This window comes from Lynx canadensis, chromosome B2, assembly GCF_007474595.2.
Source record: "Lynx canadensis isolate LIC74 chromosome B2, mLynCan4.pri.v2, whole genome shotgun sequence".
In the NCBI taxonomy this organism is placed as follows: domain Eukaryota; kingdom Metazoa; phylum Chordata; class Mammalia; order Carnivora; family Felidae; genus Lynx; species Lynx canadensis.
The window spans coordinates 148,947,290-148,969,418 of record NC_044307.1 but is presented as its reverse complement, the minus strand read 5'-3'; the positions used below and the strand labels follow the sequence as shown (position 1 = coordinate 148,969,418).

Here is a 22,129-nt window from a genome sequence, read left to right as displayed (position 1 = left end):
GAATAGAAGGAGAGATCCAGACTTTCCCAGACAAACAAAAACTAAAGGAGTTCGTGACCACTAAAGCAGCCCTGCAAGAAATTTTAAGGGGGATTCTCTAAGTGGAGAAAAGAAGACCAAAAGCAACGAAGACAAGAAAGGACCAGTGAACATCACCAGAAACACCAAGTCTACTGGTAACACAATGGCACTAAATTCCTATCTTTCAGTAATCCCTCTGAATGTAAATGGATTAAATGCCCCAATGAAAAGACTTAGGGTATCAGAATGGACTTTTTAAAAACAGGAAAAAAAAAGATCCATCTATGTGCTGCCGACAAGAGACTCTTTTTAGAGCTAAATACCTTCAGATTGAAAGTGAGGGGATGGAGAACTATCTACCATGCTTCTGGAGGTCAAAAGAAAGAGTCGCCGTACTTCTATCAGACAAACTAGATTTAAAACAAAGACTGTAACAAGAAATGAAGAAGGTCATTATATCGTAATTAAGGGGTGTATCCATCAAGGAGATCTAACAATTGTAAATATTTATGCCCCCAACTTGAAAGCACCCAGATATACAAATCAGTTAATAACCAACATATAGAAACTCATTGTTAATAATATCATGATAGTAAGAGACTTTAATACCCCACTTACAACAATGGACAGATCCTCTAAGCAGAAAATCAACAAGGAAACAATGGCAGCGAATGACACACTGGAACAGAGGGATTTAACAGATATATTCAGAACATTTTACCCTAAAGCAGCAGAATACACATTTTCCCCAAGTGTACCTGGAACATTCTCCAGAATAGATCACATCTGGGTCACAAATCAGCCCTCAACAGATATAAGAAGATCGAGATCATACTGTGCATATTCTCAGATCACAGCGCTATGAAACTTAAAATCAACCACCAGAAAGAATTTTGAAAAGCCCTCAAATACATAGAAGTGAAAGAACATCCTGCTCAAGAATGAATGGGTCAATTAGGAAATTAAAGAAGAAGTTAAAAAAATACTTGGAAGCAAATGAAAATGAAAACACCACAGTCCAAATCCTTTGGGATGCAGCAAAGGCAGTCCTAAGAGGGAAGTGCATTGCAATTCTCAAGAAGTAAGAAGGTCCCAAATACACAACCTCACCTTATACCTAAAGGAACTAGAAAAGCAGCAAATAAAGCCTAAAGCCAACAGAAGAAGGGAAAAAGTAAAGATTAGAACAGAAATAAACGATATGGAAACCAACAAATAAAAACCCAGCAGAACAGATCAATGAAACTAAATGCTAGTTCTTTGGAACCATAAACAAAATTGATAAATCCCTAGCTGTACTTGTCAAAAAGAAAAGAGAGGACACAAAAAAATAAAATCGTGAATGAAAGAGGAGAGATCACAAGCAACACCACAGAAATACAAACGATTATAAGAGAATACTGTGAAAAATTACATGCCAACAAACTAGACAATCTGGAAGAAATGGAAAAACTCCTAGAAACTCAAACAGTACCAAAACTGAAACAGGAAGAAATAGACAATCTGAACAGGCCCATAACCAGCAAAGAAATTGAATCAATTATCAAAAATCACTCAAGAAACAAGAGTCCTGGGTGAGATGGCTTCCTAGGGGAATTCTACCAGACATTTAAAAGAGTTAATACCTTTTCTTTTCAAACTATTGCAAAAAATGGAAATGGAAGGAAAGCTTCCAAACTTATCTATGAAGCCAGCATTACCTTGGTTGCAAAACCAGACAAAGACCCCTCTAGAAAGGAGAATTACAGTCCAATATTCCCGATGAACCTGGATGCAAAAATTCTCAACAAGATATAGGAAACCGAATTTTATGGTACATTAAAAGAATTATTCACCATCATCAAGTGGGATTTATTCCTGGGCTGCAGGGCTGGTTCAGTGTTCACAGATCAATCAACCTGATGTACCACATTAATAAAAGAAAGGAGAAGAACCATATGATCCTCTCAATAGATGGAGAAAAAGCATTTGACAAAGTACAACATCTTTTCTTAATAAAAAAACCCAAGAAAGTAGGGATAGAAGGAACATAACTCAACATCATAAAGGTCATGTATGAAAGACCCCAGCTAATATCATCCTCAATGGGGAAAAACTGAGAGCTTTCCCCCTAAAGTCAGGAACATAACAGGGATATCCACTTTCACTACTGTTGTTCAACATAGTACTGGAAGTCCTCGCCTCAGCAATCAGACAACAGATTGGCAAAGAAGAAGTCAAACTTTCATTCTTCGCTCATGACGTGGTGCTCTACATGGAAAACCTGAAAGACTCCCTCAGAACGCTGCTAGAACTAATACATGAATTCAGCAAAATCAGAGGATAAAAAAATCAATGTACAGAAATCAGTTGCATTTCTATACACCAATAATGAAGCAGCAGAAAGAGAAATCAAGGAACCGACCCTATCTACAGTTGCACCAAAAACCGTAGGATACCTAGGAATAAACCTAACCACAGAGGTAAAAGATCTGTACTCTGAAAACTATAGAAAGCTTATGTAAGAAATTGAAGACACAAGGAAGTGGAAAAACGTTCCACGCTCGTAGATTGGAAGAACAAATACTGTTAAAATGTCGATACTACCCAAAGCAATCGACGTCTTCAATGCAATCCCTATCAAAATAGCACCAGCGTTCTTCACAGAGCTAGAGCAAACAATTCTAAAATTTGTATGGAACCAGATAAGATCCCGGATAACCACAGTCACGTTGAAAAAGAAAGCCAGAGCTGGAGGCGTCACAATTTTGGACTTCAAGCTGCATTACAAAGCTGTAATCATCAACACAGTGTGATACTGGCAGAAAAACCGACACCTACATCAGTGGAACAGAAGAGAGAACCCAGGGGCGCCTGGGTGGCTCAGTCGGTTAAGCGTCCAACTCTCAATTTCAGCTCAGGTCATGATCTCCCGGTTTGTGAGTCTGAGCCCCTCGTTGGGCTCTGCACTCACAGTGCAGATCCTGCTTGTGATGCTCTCCCTCTCCCCCACTCCGTCTCCCCCTCCACCACTCATGCCGTTTCTGTCTCTCTCAAAATTAAACTTTAAAAAGGTTAAAAAAAAAATAGACAACCCAGAAATGAACCCACAAACGTATGGCTAACTAATCTTTGACAAAGCAGGAAAGAATATCCAGTGGAAAAAAGACAGTCTCTTCAGCAAGTGGTGCTGGGAAAACCAGACAGCAACATACAGAAGAATCAAACTGGACCACTGTCTCACACCGTACACAAAAGTAAATTCAGAATGGATTTATGTTTGAATAAATAAGACCCAACCTAATAAGACCTAATAAGACCCAACCTAATAAGACCTAATAAGATGGATTGCTATCCATCAAAATCCTAGAGGAGAAAACAGGTAGCACCCTCTTTGACCTCAGCCACAGCAGTTTCTTACTAGACATGTCTCCAGAGGAAAGGGAAATAAAAGCAAAAGTCAACTGTTGAGATTTCATCAAGATTAAAAGCTTCTGCACAGCAAATGATGCAATCAACAAAACTCGAAGGCAGCCAACAGAGTGGAAGATATTTTCCAATTACAAAGCGGATAAAGGCTTAGTACCCAAAATCTATAAAGAGCTTACCAAGCTTAACGCCTGAAAAACAAAACAAATAATCCGATGAAGAAATGGGTAGACGACACGTACAGACACTTTTCCTAAGATGTCCAGATTGCTAACGGAAACATAAAAAGATGCTCAAAATCACTTATCATTAGGGAAATACGAATCAAAACAATGAGACACCACCTCACACCTGTCAGAATGGATAAAGTGAACAACTCAAGAAACAATTGACGTTGGCAAGGATGCGGAGGTAGGGGGACTGTTTTGCACTGTTGGTGGAAATGCAGATCGGTGCAGCCACTCTGGAAAACAGTATGGAGGATCCTCCAAAAAATAAAAAATAGAACTATCCTACAACCCAGCAGCTGCACTGCTTGGTGTACAGAAGGATACAAAGGGGCACACGCACCCCAATGTTTATAACAGCACTGTCCGCAAGAGTCCAAGTATAGAAAGAGCCCAAATGTCTGTCGATAGATAAATGGATAAAGAATACGTGGGGTACATCTACGTGTATATGTACACACGCACAATGGAATATTAGACGTCAAAAAGAATGAATCTTGCCATTTGCAACAATGTGGATGGAACTAGAGGGTATTATGCTAAGTGAAATGAGTCAGAGAAAGATAAATATATGGTTTCACTCATGTGGAATTTAAGAAACAAAACAGATGAACGTCGGGGAGGGGAAAGAAAAGTAAGATGAAAACAGAGAGGGAGATCAATCGTAAGAGACCCAAATACGGAGAACAAGCTGAGGGGTGCTGGAGAGGAGGCGGATGGGGGATGGGCATTAAGGAGGGCACTTGCTGGGATGAGCCCTGGGTGTTGTATGTAAGTGATGAATCACTAAATTCTCCTGAAACCGACATTACGCTGTCTGTTAACTAACATGAGTTTCAATAAATTAATTTAAAAACAAAACAAGACACTCCTGAGTTGATTCAGCCGTGTTATTAATGGCTGGCCCGGCGAGTCCCAAGGTCTTCAAACCCGCAGGGTGTTGCATCATAAAACCCGGGTGCAAACGTGATTAAATGTTTATACCACACTAAAACCAGATTTACACAAGAAAAATAACACTCCTGAAAAGTCGTGACTCAGTTAACAGGCAGTCTATCTTTCCGTTGATTTTTTTTTTCTTTTTTTTTTTTTTTAGGAAATTACTTACGGTCCAAGTTGCCAAACTGTGTGATGCAGTGGCAGCTCTCTGTGGAGTTTGTGACTGTTTTTTGTTTTGTTTTGGTTTTGTTACCGCAATATTTCTTCTCACTAAAAGTTACAAAAATTATATTGTTTGGACAGGTTCTCCAACTCAAAACAACAGCCTCTTTATCTGAACCTGCTCCAGGGTGACTCCTGTTCTCCACTTCCCTTCTTGGCCTTCCCGCCTGAGGGATTCTTGGAGCTGAGTTTATTTCAAAAGTGCTCCTATTCAGAAAAAGACCCAACTCACATGTCTTCTTTAAAGTAATACTTCTTTTGTTAGTTGGAGCACGAATCCTTCCAAATGAAAAAGAAGACTGTTCCCAGTTTCGGTAAGCCAGCCGCTGGTTTCTTTACAATGGGGTTTTCCAGAACCTTCTTCAACTAAAAAGGGTGGTCCACAGACCACGAGAGTAGAGGCTAAGGCCTGAATCCGGTCCTCGTGCTGGCACTGACATGATTTTTTTGAGCAAATTTGCTTCCGCATTTGAGCATTCTCCCCCCAACCATCATACGAAGCTTAGGAAAAACACCTTGTAGTAAATAAACTCTGTCCTAAGCATTAATCACATCTGTGGGCTCCTTGTCTTTCCCTCAGTGTTCTATTTGTTTCTAGAGGATATACATAAATTTTTATTAAGATCATAAATGTGAAAAGCTTTGTGCTACTAGTACGAAGTACTTTTTTTTTTTTTCTTTAAGTTTATTTTGAGAGAGAGAGCACGCGAGCAGGAGAGGGGCAGAGGGAGAGGGAGAGAGAGGATCCCAAGCAGGCTCTGCACTGTCAGCGTGGAGCCTGACGTGGGGCTTGGACCCGTGAACCCTGAGATCGTGACCTGAGCCGAAACCAAGAGTCTGACATTCAGTTGGCTGACCCACCCAGGCGCCCCAGGACGAAGTACTTCTTAATGGTCCGCTGATACAGAGTCAGATGAAGTATGTCGGTCCTAGAAATTTTTAAATACTTCCGCTCTTGAAATTATTCTGTTTCCTACATGAAAATTGCTTCCTTATTATTATTTAAAAACAATGTTTAATGTTTATTTTTGAGAGAGAGAGAGAGAGAGATAGACGGTGCAAGTGGGGGAGGGGCAGAGAGAGGGGGAGACACAGAATCCGAAGCAGGCTCCGGGCTCCGAGCTGTCAGCGCAGAGCCCGACGCGGGGCTTGAACCCTCGAACTGGGAGATCGTGACCTGAGGTGACGTCAGATGCTTAACCTACTGAACCACCCAGGCGCCCCTGAAAATTGCTTCTAACAGTGAACGTGATAATAGAACAGCATATCTTATTGTTGTTTGGCTCAGTCGTCTTTGATTAAAAGTTTTGTCCAAGAGGCAGGGCACATGGGCCGTATGAACACTCCTATTCTTTAGCTCTCCTGTGCTTCCTTTTGATTACACCTCTTGTATCATGCAGGGGGCCTACCTCTGACTGGCAACATCTCCGTTTCATTAATAGATCATGATCGTACTGTTAGCAGGAAGGTAACAACCACTTTAAAAAAGCTTGAAAGCTCTTCTAAAAGTAAAAGAGTTAATTAATTTAGTCACGCATATTACGCTTTCAAGTAAATAATTTGATAACGATGCCGAAAGCCAACAGGATAGCGATAATACCTGTTCCATCCTCTGCCTAGAGAAGGCAATCCTTTAAAGCAGGTTAGATCTTTACAGTTTGGATCAGAAGCCATTTGCCATTAAAGGGACGTGGGGGGGGGGGGGGAATCATTATTAAAATGAAACCAATTGGCTAGGGACAGATCTAACAAATGGCTTAACCTGTATTCGTTCCTGAATTCACCAACCAAGCAGTGAGTATCTTCTCTGTCCCGGACGGTGAATGTAAGATCATCATAGTAAGAACCACTCTTAACTCAGTACGACACTTACTCCGTGACGGGTTCTGTTTTGGACATTTTACATACAAAAACCACAGTCTCACACCAGTCCAGAGTGAGGCTCTTATCATTTCCATCTGGCACAAGAAAAAAACAGCCGTCCAGAGTTTAAGCAATTTGCACAAGGTCACACAGCAGCATGTGTATGAGAGAGCCAGGGTCTGAATGCAGCTAGACCTTTCACATGACACTGCCCTTCCCTGAGACTGCTGAAGGGAGAGACAGACAGTAAGGCGTGTTTTTAAGTTTTCTATACAAGATACAGAGTAGGTGGTACCTAAGAGAGTGTGAAATTTTGTCGGAATGGGGGAAAGTTCAGGAAACACCTTCACAGACAATGTAACGTAAATGAGAAGGCAAAGGTAGGATCAATCAAATAGTTTGGAATAAGTTGGTAGAAAGTTTAATAATTCGTGGTGTACTTCAGAGGAGAATTGCGTAAGTTGAATTTGTGTCTGTAGATGATGAACTGAATGTTGGGTACAACACTTGAGTTTTTCATACCTTCAACAAAACTTTTCTCAGAAATACCCGCCAAGGGACACTTGGACTCAGTTGGTTAAGCATCCGACTCCTGATTTCTGCTCAGGTCATGATCTCACCGTTCCTGGGACCGAGCCTCGCTTGGGCTCAGCAGTGACAGTGTGGAGGCTGCTTGCTTTCTCTCTCTTTCAGAATAAATTAATAAATATTAAAAGAAATACCCACCTAAAATTTACCTATCTTTTTGTTTGTAGGAACATGGTAACACCCACTTTTCCCCCCTCTAACATCCTTAATTTGAATACTCTTAGAAAAAAATGACTGAATAAAAATTCTTAGACTGCATCTTTTAGGTAACACAAAATAGGTAATACGAAATAGAAACGTTTTAATCCTTTTCCAAATCTACAAGTGTATAGGTAACGGGTTTTAATGGACTTAGATTTTGGGGGGGGGGGGGCTCTAGGACTACAAGGTTTATAAATGATATGCTCATTTATTCATTCCCCAAATAGGAGCTGAACACTTGAACGTGTTAGGTCCTATGCTAGGTACAGATTAAGAATTAACTGACCCTGAAGCCTAGGTGGTTTCATGTCTCACACGTATGTCTGTATTTGTTGAAGTCTCAAGGTGCTGAGTACAGGCAGTTTCATTCTTGTGTTGATTTTCAAGGCATCGCTTTCAGATGTGCACTTTTTCTTTCACATTTGACACTCTTTCCCTCTGCCCTTTTGAATCATTCTCTGATCACTTTTTGAGTTGAAGGTTGCTGAATATTATTCTGTCTCAAGCTGGAAATCAGAGAGATGTGCATTTTATTTTTGCTGAATTTTTAATTTTTTAATGTGTTAACTTTAATTTTTAATTTTTTAACGTGTTAACTTTAATTTTTTTGCTTTTCTAAATATAATTTATTGTCAAGTTAGTTAACATACAGTGTATACAGTGGGCTCTTGGCTTCGGAAGTAGATTCCCATGATTCATCGCTTCCATACAACACCCGGTGCTCAACCCGACAAGTGCCCTCCTCAATGCCCATCACTCATTTTCCCCTCCACCGCTCCGTCACCCCTCCCATCAACCCTCAGTTTGTTCTCTATATTTAAGAGTCTCTTATGGTTTGCCTCCCTCTCTGTTTGAAACTCTTTTCTTTTTCCTCTTCCCCTCTCCCATGGTCTTCTGTTAAGTGTCTCAAATTCCACATATGAGTGAAAACATACGACATCTGTCTTTCTCTGACTTATTTCACTTAGCATAGCGGTCTCCAGTTCCATCCGCGTTGTTGAAAATGGCAAGACAGACACATGAAAAGATGCTCAAAATCGCTCATCAGCAGGGAAATACAAATCAAAACCACAATGAGATACCACCTCCGTCAGAATGGCTAAAATTAACAACTCGGGCAACAACAGATGCTGGCGAGGATGTGGAGAATGAGGAGTCCTCTTGCACTGTTGGTGGCAATGCAAGCTCGTGCAGTAGCTCTGGAAATCAGTGTGGAAATTCTTCCGGAAATTAAAAATAGAACTACCCTACGACCCAGCAGGAGCGCTACTAGGAATTTATCCAAAGGATACAGGAGTACTGATTCACAGGGGCACATGTACCCCAGCGTTTATAGCAGCGCTTTCAACAATAGCCAAATAATGGAAAGATCCCAAACGTCTATCCACCGATAAATGGATAAAGAAGATGTGGTATATATACACAATGGAATACTACTTGGCAATGAGAAAGAATGAAATCCGGCCATTTTAAGACCATTACTTCCAACTTACCCACTTTGGACCTTGAGAAATTTGGCTTGCTTTTGAGTGTCTATTTCCTAAACTAACGAGTAGCAATAACACCAAGCATGGGCTTGCCGTTAGGACTAAATCAGGTAGTGTAGGTAAGGTTCTTAGGACGTGGTTCTCAACAATACTCCCTTTGTGCTTAGCTCTAGTTAGTCATGATATTTGTGTTTTGCGAATAGTCATCGTAGTCCGTTTCATAAAATCCCACTTCATTGCTACATATATAGCTGGTGGGTTGTTTCCATGGGCTAAGCTGCTTTTTTTTTTTTTTTTTTTCAATTGGTATTTCCCTCAGTTTTTACTGGAAAGTAGCAAGAAAGAGCTAACAGAGGGAGCTTTGAGGCCTACCCTAAGAGAAAACCTGTACGTTGACAGAGTAAGAGAAGTCAGCGAATCTTACAGGACATCTCCATTTTCCATACAACGAAGCGTGTCAGGACACACAGCTTGGGTCACTTTTCTTGTGACTTAATTCTCTTTGCTTTCTTCTAAACTGTCCTTGTTAGTAGGAGCATAACACCAAAAATAATATAGATTTGTGTCTGTACATGTTTTTTTTCTGCTCCCCTGTTGGTTTTTCATCAAGCAAAGGGCCTGGAGAATAATATTGTCGCACTTGCAAATCTCAGCGTGGAAAGGTTTCTTTCTGGGTTGTCCATGATAGTTTGTTTGGGCCTGGCTTGAAGAAAGACAGCGTCTTAAACACATCTCCCTAGGATCTGGTCAAGAAAAAATAACTCTCATTCCTTTGCCTTTTTGGTGCTTGTGGCTTCCGTAAACTAGAGGAGCTTTGTAGGCATAGGAAGTGACGTGCCAAACGGTACATTTTTGCCACGGTATATTTTTAATCTCTCCATTGTCTTTCGTTAACTCAGATCTTAGGATTACCCATCTGTGGATTCGGCCTTGTGTTGGTCTCTCCTTTGTTGAATTTTTTTATTCATTTTCTTATTTATTTGATATTTACGTACTTACTCAGATTCATCTGCAATTATTTCCTCTGTGGGAGACCGGTATGCGCAGGGCCTTGTAACTTTCCCCGTGTACCCCCAAGTGTTCGTTGTTCTTAGACCAGTTTCGTTTGTTACTTTTTTAGCTCACAATTATAATATTATATGCCAACAGTATACACTGAGAAACTCCAGCTGCGTAAGCTACAGGTCGAGTTTTCATTTCTTCAGTGGGGAGGGACTGTTTTCCAACACAGTCTCACACAGGCTTCTCTTCTCTTCACAGAGCTCTTAATTCAGCAGATCCTCTCGCAGAGCACAGCCAAGTCTGTCTTCCTACACAGGCCTTCAGATCCCAGAACCATGAGCCACAAGCTCAGCCAGGCTGATAGCCCTCTGGTCCCCTGGGTCTGATAGCTGCGTATTTCATGCTGCCAAGTAAATAGTCATTTGTCAGTAGGTTATTTACAAATATTTGCTTCCAGCGTTTGGCTTGTCTTGTTATTCTCTTATCAGTTTCTTTCTAAGAGCCGTTCTTAACCTTGAAGAAGTCCAATTATTAGTTCTTTTCTTTTTATGATCATGCCGTTTAGCACTGTATCAAAGAAATGTTCGCCTAACCTAAAGTCACAAAGATTTCCTCCTGTTTCCTTCTCGAAGTTTAGGTTTTACATTTAGGTCTGTGATCCATTTTGAGTCAACTTTGTATAGGGTGCAAGGTGAGGGTAGTCGTGCATTTATTTGCGCGTGGGTGTCCAGTCGGCCTGGCACCGTCTGTCACCTTTACTGTCCTTTCTGCACCACCTTGCCCCTGCGCACCTGTTGAAAACCAGCTGACGTTTAAGAGCATCATGGCCTCTTGACAAATCGACCCCCTTTATCATTCAAAATTATCCTTCTTTACCCCTGCTAATAGTCTTTGCTCAAAATCTACCTCATCTGATAGTAATACAGCCACCCCAGCTTTCTTTTGAGTGGTATTAAATGGTATATAATTTCCATCATTTTACCTCATCTGGGTCTTTATTTTTAAGGTAGGATTTTTTGGTAAAACGCATAAGATGGGTCTTGTTTTTTATCCGGTCTGGCAATTTTTGCCTCTTACCCAGAATGTTTCAACTATCACATTTTATGTTTAAGGATAAATCCCCCGTCTTGTTGATTTCTGTTTTCTTCTTTATTCCCTTTTACCTCTCTTTCTTCCTTTAAAATGGAATGTTTTTTTTTACGATTTTAATTTATGAAACAGCTTTTAACTTACTAAACTCTTCTCCATGAAGAGTTCTTTAAGTTTCATAATGAACCTGTTCGATAATATATAAAGATGCAACTAATTCGTTTGCGGGATTAACTGATACTCACCAGGGGAGATGGAAAGTTATGTGAATTTAAGCCAAAAATATTAGTGGCTAGGGAACAAAGCTCCGAGTGTGATGTTTAAGAACAGCCAGTACTACGTTTATTCCATTTGGATGGAACTGCGTAGTTTTCGGCATATCTTTTTCGAATAGTATGACTCAAAATCTAAGTATTGAAATAAATCAAACTGAACCCAGACCTTAACATCACCGTGGCACAAATTATTAAAGAAAAAGCTTGACAGCTGACAACATACATGTAGTTCGTGCTTTCATTTTAAAATATGTGATTGTTTAAAAAAAATAAAAATAAAAATAAAATAAAATATGTGATTGTTTAATAAGAACAAAAAGTCTTATTCAGTAATAGAATATTAAAAAATACATACTTTCTTATTTTTTATCGTTTTAAATTTCTATTTTAGTATAAACAATATATCCACACATTGTATGTGCATGTAATTGCTAAAGGAGTATACATTTATTAGGCATGCATCTCTAAAATTCTTTTACTGATAAAGGACTTCACGATTAAACATTGTCGAGACTGCTTGGACCTGAGGACTTTGACGTCACCAAGAATTAAGATAAATGTATATTTTTTTAATTTTTTAATCTTTATTTATTTTTGAGAGAGAAAGATGCAGAGGCAAAGTATAAGCAGGGAGGGGCAGAGAGAGAGGGGAGACACAGAATCAAAAGCAGGCTCCAGGCTCTGAGCTGTCAGCACAGAGCCCGACACGGGGCTCGAACCCACAAACTATGAGATCATGGCCTGAGCTGAAGTCAGACGCTTAACCGACTGAGCCACCCAGGTGCCCCTAAGATAAATACTTTTAAAAGAAGACTTAGAAAAACAGTCTTAACTCCTGACTCATTTAGTCTCTGTCTCAGTGTGTTTGGGGTGCCGTAACAAAATACCATAGACTTGGTGGTCTAGAAACAACAGACGTTGGAGTTTATCCCAGTACTGGAGGCTGGGAATCTAAGAAGAAAGGGACCACCAAATACCAAATAATCTCACTATCCAGAGAGAATTGCAGAATTTAATAAGCCTTTTAAAATGGAGATACAATTTAAAAAAATCTGAGGTGTTTTGTATCTTCAAAGGCACATGTGTGGGTGTCTCCGTTGTATATGGAAATGTATGGTGATCATAGTTAACGGATAATAATAGTGTTTTCAGTTATAGTTCTGACTGATTCTTTTGTACCGAATTCTGAACTTTAGTGACATAACTACTTGAAACGCTCATTTAATTTACCCTTAACTTTGCGGGTTTGCCATCCAGATGTATCACAGGATCCGACATTCCGAGTGCATTTACCGGGTGACGATGGAGAAGCTGTCCTACCACAGCATCTGTACCGCGGAAGAGTGGCAAGGCCTCATGCACTTTAACCTCCCGGTGCGCCTCTGCAAGGAGATCGAATTGTGAGTGTTTTGTCCTGTTGCTTCCGGAACAGTTTTAACTTGATTCCGCCTGACACGAACTGGGTGTACAATTAGAGTCATGGACCCCACGTTACACGTGCTCTGTGGGTTCCCATTTTCCCTTCCACCGTGACTTCCCTTCTCGTGATGGAAGGTGGAAAGAAAGGCCACGCCTCTTTTATCTTTAGGAAAAAACATCTGACCGCCATTTTGAAATGGGTTAACTGAGATGTTAGCTTTTTCTCGTTAGTCTTCCGCCTACTTCACACCAGATAGTACCTGATGTTCAAAGTGGCGTTGAAGATCAGGGATCTAAAAGTTTCTGTTTCCGTGCAATTTTAAATTTAAAAACTAAAGTTTAGAATTTAGTAAGAGTGAGTTCACCTTTCACATTTTCTTTTCTGATCCTGTGTTAATATATGTGAGTTCCTGGTGGTAGGACCTCTGATGATATGTATGTTCATTCTAAGTGCAAGCCAGCAATCTTCCTCTCTCTCTCTCTCTCTCTGCCCCTCCTCTGCTCTCACTCTGTCTCTCTCTCAAAAATAAATAAACGTTAAAAATTAAAACTTTAAGTGCAAGCCAGCACTCAACTACATACCAGAGATCTTCAGAAGTAACCCAGAGCTGACACTTGCCCTATCATCGGAACTGTTCATTAAACAAGAAGGCCATCAGACTGAGGTGACTCTAATGCTGGAGCAGCTGGCGTAAGCAAACCAAAGTCTAAACCCAAAGGGCCTCAAGGCTACGTGATGGAAACCCCGAGGACGGCCAGGCACGGACAGCCAACTGGGCCTGAAGCCACAGTCAGCAGCAACTGCCTTTCTTGGCTCTTGCAGCGTTTCTGCACCGGGGTCTCTGCTGGCTCCTGTCCCTACAGGCTTCCCACCGCCCTGTTGGAATAGATTTTTGCTCAAATAAGCTCTTAGGATTTCTTATTTGCCTCAACTTACCCTCTGATGGTTTGTGTACAATACACATTGTGATAGAATAAGAAATCTGTGTATTTGGTCTTTGGAGCCGGGTCCTGGCTCAGAGCTCCTAAACCCCTGGAGTTTCCCGAATGACCGGAGTGAGAGAAGTGTCTTTTCTTGTTCAGAATGAACCTTGTTCGACCACACTTGAGTTTCTGCTATTGAAGGACTCTAGGAGGGTGGGGGCCGGTTGTCCAAGGAGCCAACCGCGTGGTTAGGGGGTTGTAATTTTCAGCCCCACCCTCAGACCTCCTGGGAAGGGACAGGGGCTGGGGATTGAGTCAGTCACCAGCGACCAACGATTTAAGCAAATGTGCCCGTGGAACGGAACCTCCGGAAACCCTCAACAAGGGGTTCGGAGGGCTTTCCGGTTGGCACACACATTAGGTGCCAGGAGGGTGGTGCCCCTGCCGAGGACTGAGAGCCCACCCCTTCCCCCGTGCCGTGGCCTATGCATCTCTTCATTTGCCTGTTCCTGACTTGCATCCCTAATAATAAACTGGTAGTAGTAAGTGAGGTGCTCCCCTGAGTTCTGTGAGCCGTTCTGCCTTGCAACACCCGAGGTGGGGGTTGTGGGAACCTCAGCTTTATAGCTGATGGTCAGAGGGGTGGACGGCCTCGCGATTGGCACCTGCAGCCGGGGGCAGTATTGCGGGACCGAGCCCGTGACCCGCGCAGGCTACGCTAGCTGCGGTGGGGTCCGAAGTACACCGCGTTAGAGGGCATCATCGGTTGGTGTCTGCAGAGGGTTGGAGAATTGCTGGGTGTGGAAAACTCACACGTGTGGCGTCGGAAGTGTAACTGGAGGAAGATGGTTTCTTTTCAATAGTTTACCGCCGTGTCTGTGCGGGTTAAATCTTAGTAGTTAAATTAGCAAACGGAAAATAGGTAATAACTTCGGATGTTTGTATTTATGAAGTTTCTCTCTGGATTTAGATGGGAGATAGAATGATTTTCCACTCTAAAAAAAATCGCTTTCCCCCCTTGTCTGTAAGTTGTGTAAAACACACGTAGGATTCACAGTAGAGTTATTTTGTACGCTCTCATTGCTCTGATAACGACCGCAACATCATTTTTTAGAGATTGTTTCATAGAAGATTAAGCAATGGCTTAAATATTGGGCTAAGTTCCTGAGGGAATGTGTGGAATTTCCTCCTGGAAACATTTAATACAACTAAGATGTGACTAAGAACACAGGAAGAGAGATGGCTAGACTCTCAGTGGTTTTTTAGTTTCTTAAAAGACACAAAATTAAATTACTTTATTTGTGTTTATGCTTACCCTAATTATATTTACTAATCAGCCTTGTGTTCTTTCGTTTCAGATTCCACTTTGACATTGGTCCTTTTGAAAACATGTGGCCTGGGATTTTTGTCTACATGGTCCATCGGTCCTGTGGGACATCCTGGTATGAATGACCCAGAAACTTCCTTCTTAACCTCTTGAGTGATATGACCTCTTCCTCCCCCTGCCTACATGCCTGGCCACTTCCTTGGTCGATAACTATTTGAAAAGATGCCTTATATAAATAACTGTTTTTAATATTTAAATTAAAAAAGGCTGAGATTACTGGACAAGTTGATTTTCGGATTTGGATTTCCCTTAGGGCTACCCCTGAGCTCTTTGCCAGGGTGGCTGTCCCTTGGCCAACGACCGTGTCTCTACTAGGTGATGATAAAGATACAGGTGAAAATTACCTTAGGCCGTGTAATGGGAAGAGGTAGGGGTTATTTCTCCACATCACTACATACTATTTTCAAGTGTGTCTTTGGAAAATGTGCATTAAATTTAGCATCACCTTTCAACCTACATGCTGTATCTGTTCGAACAGGTGTGAAGGACACAGGTCTCCTAATTCAGTGCCAAGTGCTTTATTAGTGATTTCACTGTGGTTCCCTTTCCCTGTGGGTCTTTCCCCCTCTTGTGGCCTGTCCCAGAGACCTTTCATGACTTTCCGTTTAACTTTTTACAACTTAAACACATACTTAAAATGCAAGTAATTAAAAAAAATTGCAAGGAATAATTTTCTTTTTCTCTTTTTCACTCATTTAATCATAAAGTGGCTTATAGAGGCCCTTAGTTTCTCTGAAGCTAAATTGTCACTCCTTTGCCATTGAACTCTCTGCCTTCTCCTATTTTTATTGGTGACTTTTATAAGTTGCTCTTTTGAAAGAATGCACACAGGGTAATTAACAACACTTATTTCTTAGATATCAGTTGAGAGTTTGACCCGTTGGAACTCTTAAAAATGACCTACCTTATTCTTCAAGGACATTTGAAAATCTTCAGTGGAGGGGCACCTGGGCGGCTCAGTCAGTTGAGCATCCTACTTTGGCTCAGGTCATGATCTCGTGCTCTGTGAGTTCGAGCCCCCCGTCAGGCTCTGTGCCGACAGCTCGGAGCCTGGAGCCTGCTTCGGATTCTGTGTCTCCCTCTCTCTCTGCCCCTCCCCTGCTCATGCTCATGCTCACTCGCTCTCTCTCTCTCTCTCTGTCAAAAATAAATAAAACTTTTTTTAAAAATTTCAAAAAAATCTTCCGTGGAGAAGAGTAAAGGTTATATATTTTTAGAAGTTCTATGGACTGTCATCTTCCTGGTGTTTCAAAGAGCCTTGTTCTACATTGATGTGCTTTTATTTTAAGCTGCCATAAATTCCTTGAGAGAGTTGGTAGGGACTTAAATAAGTAGAAATACATGAAATATGAAAATAAAATATAATAACAATGTTGCATGATAAAAACATATCATTGGGCGCCCGGGTGGCTCAGTCGGTTAAGCATCCAACTTTGGCTCGGGTCATGATCTCATGGTTTGTGAGTTCGAGCCCCTTGTCGGGCTCTCTGCTGTCAGCGCAGAGCCTGCTTTGGATCCTCGGTCCCCCCCCTTTCTCTCCCCACCTCCCCCCCAACTCTGGCACGTGCGTGCTCTGTCTCTCAAAAATAAACAGACATTAAAAAAACGTTTAAAACGCATCATATCATTCTATGTACGGTGTCAGGGTTTTGGCGTGGCCGTTTGCCACTTAATAATTTGAGTGCACCACAATACTTCGAGAGGATAATCACTCATCTAGGAAATTCCTATGCTATATTTGAAGTTTGGGAATCTGAATATGCTTTTTTGGAAAATATTAGCTCACAATGCCCTTAAGCAGGGTGATGATACGTTGCTGTCTGTCGAGCACGGTGTGGGGACGTGAGGGTGAAGTGAGTTAGCGACACGCTCCTACACGCCCCTTCTGGTACTGACCCCCTGGTGGGCCAGCGATTGTATCAGATCAGAAGCTCTGAAAGAGTCCTCCTCTCTTAACCAGCCAGAGAAACAGAAGGGAAGTGATGAGAGAGGCTTTGGCGCTCCTGGACCCAGTCACTGTGCACATTTTCATAGTTGCAAGTGTATACGGGTACAGATGGATGTGTTTCTTTTTTTTAACGTTTATTATTTCATTTTGAGCCACAGAAGGTACGGGTGCACCTGAGCGGAGGAGGGGCAAAGGGGGGGGGGAGAGAGAGAGAGAGAGAGAGAGAGAGAGAGAGAGAATATCCCAAGCAGGCCCTGCGCTGTCGGCACAGAGCCTGACACGGGGCTCGATCCCACGAACGGTGAGCTCGAGACCTGAGCTGAACCCAAGAGTGGGATGCTTAACTGACTGAGCCTCCCAGGCGCCCCCAGATGTACGTGTTTAAACCAGAGCTCTAGCGAGAACGTATCGGCTCTTTACCGGTTTCTGTCGTAACGGTTTCTCCTCTTCTCTGCACAGCTTCGAGCTCGAAAAGTTGTGTCGTTTCATCATGTCTGTGAAGAAGAACTACCGGAGGGTTCCTTACCACAACTGGAAACACGCGGTCACCGTGGCGCACTGCATGTATGCCATACTCCAGAACAACCACGGGCTTTTCACCGACCTGGAGGTGGGCGTCCACACGCTTTTTTTTTTTTTTTTCCCTCCATTTCAAATAACACGAGTGGATTCAGACGCTGTATGTCTGGAGCACCTTCCGGATGTGGCTCCGTGACCTGTTCCCCCAGGACGGTTCGGTAATTTCGTAGGAGCACGCTTTTAAAGTGGCTGTGCCCGTGTGTTTTTCATATTATTTTCTATCACAAAGGTAGATACAGAAATTCCAGCTTCACCAAAACATTCCCAACCCCCCTTCCCCCCGCCGAGGAAACACTAGTTTTGTAGGTTTTTTTTCCCTGTTAAAGCTTCAGTCTTCTGGAAGTCTTTGTTACACGAACCAAGTAGATTTTTCTCACTGCCCTTGTGTCCTGGGTAGTGTAGGCAAAAATCCTACTGATTTGAGAAGCCAGAACATGAAGAACAGTGAGGACGTAAATGATCTCCTGCGTCGTGAGGAGCCGGGCTCTGTGATGCTTCACGGACCCCCCTGACTTTACATACCCAGAGCCGGGGACAGACTGAGAGATTTGGGGCTGCCTGGTCCTTTCCTGCACCTCTGGCCGGCCCCTGTGTCGTCCGCCCCACCCGCCCCTCCGTGATGGGAGCACCTCGGGCCCAGCCGGGCCGACCGCCAAGCATGTCCTTTCCCCGTGTGGTCCTGGAGGTGCCTGCAAAAAAAGCCCGACTCGAATCCCCCTCCCCTCCTCCCTAGCCCTCCTCCTCCCCTGCTTCAGAGAACATGTTGGCCGTGCCGACAAGGAGGCTGTCAGCTCGGTGACAAAGACACAGCCCTTCTCTCACGGGCACGTTCACACTAGAGCCCGGCACTCCTGAGGGCCATCCTGTGCGCGTCCCATCCCGTCCCCCCAGAGTCACAGTCTGGGCAGGAGACTCGGAAAGTGCGTTTTAGAAAAAGTGTTGACGTTTTTGCTTTTTTATTGCTAATCTCTTGGTAGATCTTGGTTAGCCTAACAACTTATTTATTATCAAGAAAATGAAATTTATTCTTTTTTCGTATAAATTATGCTGATTTTCCACCCCATGAAACCCCATATTTTTGAGACATGCAGCATTTTTTCCATTCAGTTCCTTCTAAGAAAGCAATTTCAGGAATGCCTGGGTGGCTCAGTGGGTTAAGCATCCGACTCTTGATTTCCGCTCAGGAAACGATCTCGTGGTTGTGGGATCGAGCCCCTCGTTAGGCTCTGTGCTGACAGCATGGCACCTGCTTGGGATTCTCTCTCCTCTCTCTCTGCACCTCTTCCCACTCATGCGTTCTCTGTCTCTCTAAATAAACAAACAAACAAACATTAAAAAAAAAGAGAAAGCAATTTCATTGTCTTCTTCGCCAGAGGATAGTCTGTGATTTTGACAACCGTAGAAACCATCTTTCAGGTTGCATTGAAATGTACATTAAAAAAAATGGCAAAGTTTAAGATAAGTGCGAAAATGTAGTGGCCACAAATTAACTCTCGTTTAAGCTCCTAGTTTGTTTTTAGAATTACATCATTATGTTTTCAGAAAACCTCAGGTCCTTTTGCCTGAAAATAATCCCAAAATAATATGTGTAAACATTTTAAATATGTTTTTTAAAAAAGGGTATTTAATCTCTAAAAGAGCTGTTAGAAATGATCATTTGATCTTGTTAAAGTAGCATATTAACAAAAGTAACTCCTCACCTCGTGAATTATTTTCACATGCTTAATTCTGGCATACATTCAGTAAAACTATTGAATATTACGTCAACAAAACTAAAATACATTAAAAAAAAATTGAGAAGAGGTACATAGTAGTTTTTCTCTATTTGTGTATCGTGCAAGATTTTAAAGCCTTGGAATCTCTTACCAGATTCATCCTGGGTAACACAGCAGCACAAAATATGTTGCAGCAAACCCAAGTGCTGCTCAGAACATAAGTAATTCAGTTATCCTATGGCCAGCGAGCCTGTGGCAGTGGAGGGGCGTCCGGGAGGCCCCCCCTGCTCGTTAGGTTGTAGGAGAAACCGTTGTGCCCAGGGAGGCTACGAAAGGGGCAGGGCGGACACGGACAGCTAACCTCGTGGGGTTTCTGCAGACCCCCTCCTCCCTGCCAGCATCTGCCTTCTGTGGGCTGTGACCACCCACTCACCGGAACACCCGCCAGGCTCCTGTCCAGAGCTGGCCTTGCCACTTGACCTCGTCCCTGCCCTGGTGGTTCTTCCCTCCCTCTCCTCCATCCGTGCGGTCTCTGCTGGACTGTCTGGTCCGCGTGTGGGAGCACCGCGTTGTCACCTCCATCGTAACGCACCCTCCGCCTGCCTTTCCGCTCGGCTCCCCCCTGAGTTCTTAGCTCCCCGTTTCCCCAAACCCGCAGAACAGCTGCCGCAGCGGCTGGCTCCAGTGCTCTCCCCGATCTTCTCCGGCCCACCCCCCGAACACGCTCCGGCCCAGGTCACCAGCGCCCTGCACCGTGCCAACGGAGGGTCAGCGCCCAGCGTTTCGCCCTTTTCGGTCGCTGTCTCCCCTTGGCCGCACGACGCCCACTGCTCTGCCAGAAACCCTGTCTTCCTTCCCTGGTTCCCACAGAAGATGGTCCGCCTCCCTTCTCTGCCAGGATTCTCTGTCCCCTCCCTGCAGCCCTGCTTCCCTCCTGACCCTCTGACTGTCGGGACAGGCCCACCTGCTCCCCGCACCCACCCCTGCGCTCCTCTCCCAGGACCCCCTGCTTCTCCCTCGCTCCCGCAAAGGTCTGCTCGCGTGGACTTTCTGTGGCCTGCCTTGCTGTATTAACCCTTCACCCCCTTGCACCCGCTCTGTGGTCTCTCTCCAACCGTACAGCTGGCCGTTTTTTCACCTGCCGTAGGGTTTACTTCTTTTCTTCCTTGTTTGTTTGTAATAACAATGATATTGTTGGAGTTTAACCCGGAACGGGTTTTGAATGAAATGCTGAAACGGTCCCCTCCTACAGAGTTCCTTGCCCTGTAATTCTTGGGAACGTTTGCTTTAATTTGATAACCACCGTGAACTTTTCCCCGGAGTTGGGCAGGAACACTCAAGAATGATTCAGTTGTCTATTTTAAAAGCAGAAAAACAACGAAAGGGGTTAAGAAAGAAGACAGATCATGTGGAACGTCAGAGATTCCTAAGGATGTTGGCTGTTCCAATGGCAGGACTCTGTCCCCATGATAGGAATGATAAGCTGTAAATCTTCTCCTATCCGCTTCTTTGTTCTGAACATCTGTGCACTGGATTTTTTTTTTTTTTTTTTTTTTTTAAGCGCAAAGGGCTGCTAATTGCGTGTCTGTGTCACGACCTGGACCACAGGGGCTTCAGTAACAGCTACCTGCAGAAATTTGATCACCCCCTGGCCGCCCTCTACTCTACGTCCACCATGGAACAGCACCACTTCTCCCAGACGGTGTCCATCCTGCAGGTGAGACCTCACACCGCCTGCCCGCCCGCGGCCTCCGCGGTCCCCTCCCGGGAGGTTCTAGCGGTTCCGAGTAAACGCGGGGTTTCGGTTGGGCCTCCTTCAACAGCTGCAGCTGTACGTCCCCGCAGAAGCTCGTGTGTATATCCTCAGTAGGTAATTGTGGGGCGCTCTGACCATGAACGCTCGGTGAAGGTTTTGAATACGTATCTGTTTTGCGGCCACGTTCAAGTTTGAAGTAGGTGATCCTCTAAGGCAAAGTGTGTTTCGCGTGTTGTATTTCTTCATACGATCGTCATGTTCTCAAACCCCGACATACTGGATGTACACCTGGAGGGTTGGGCAGGTCCAGGTTTAAGTGCACGGAAGTCCTTTTAGTTGTTCTTTTGTGTGCATTCTTCTCAACTTGCCGCCTTTAAGGTGTTCTTGCTACTTGACCTAGACTCGGACAGGCGTCACCGAATCCATACCCTGACGTGACCTAAAACCTCCCGTGGGGGTTGTGACAGGGAAAGGCGTATCAGGGTCATAAACAGATGGCCCTATCTCTGTTCAGGAAAGGCTTCCTTCCTTTTCTGGAAATTACCGTACTCTCTGCTGATTTGACATTTTATGCTTAGGATACTTCTCTGAGTAGCTCTCCTCAGACCCATCTAACTGCCCCCTTGAATTCCATTTTGATAGCAAACATATTCATTGAGCTCCTCCCAGCCGCCAACACCCATTTTAGGCCCAGGGGTTGTGGTAACAACAAAGACAAGTTGTCCCCCCCCCCCCCCCCCCCCGCCACGAGCTTGCGGTGTGGACTGAGGGAGGTCCGCGTCCAGAGCTCTGCCCTCACACTGCCATTCTCCCTGCTCCCCCCGCCTTCTCTCTGGGGTCCTCGTGGTCACCGATAGGCTGTGGCTGTCACACCAGCGTCTCAGACCAGGGCGCAGGGAGACTTCTCTCTCCAGACACCTCAACTCAGCGTCCGATGTGACCAAAATGGGGGCGGCCTCCACCACCCAGCCACCACAGGGGGATGACCTTGGAGTCATTGTTCCCCTCGCCCCAACGTCCCGTCACCAAGGCCGGCCAGTTTTATGTTTTGTCAAGACCGCTCCAGACTTGACCGATTT

At 43.7% G+C, this 22,129-nt stretch overlaps 1 protein-coding gene across 1 annotated transcript in view; it reads left to right on the top strand.

The window, feature by feature from the left end:
* The window catches only part of PDE10A (phosphodiesterase 10A), a 298,359-nt gene that overhangs the window by 237,910 nt on the left and 38,320 nt on the right, over positions 1 to 22,129 (top strand). The window contains 4 exon segments of the mRNA XM_030316763.2: positions 12,580 to 12,722; positions 15,024 to 15,107; positions 17,460 to 17,610; positions 20,856 to 21,011. Coding sequence (XP_030172623.2) covers positions 12,580 to 12,722; positions 15,024 to 15,107; positions 17,460 to 17,610; positions 20,856 to 21,011 — 534 coding nt within the window.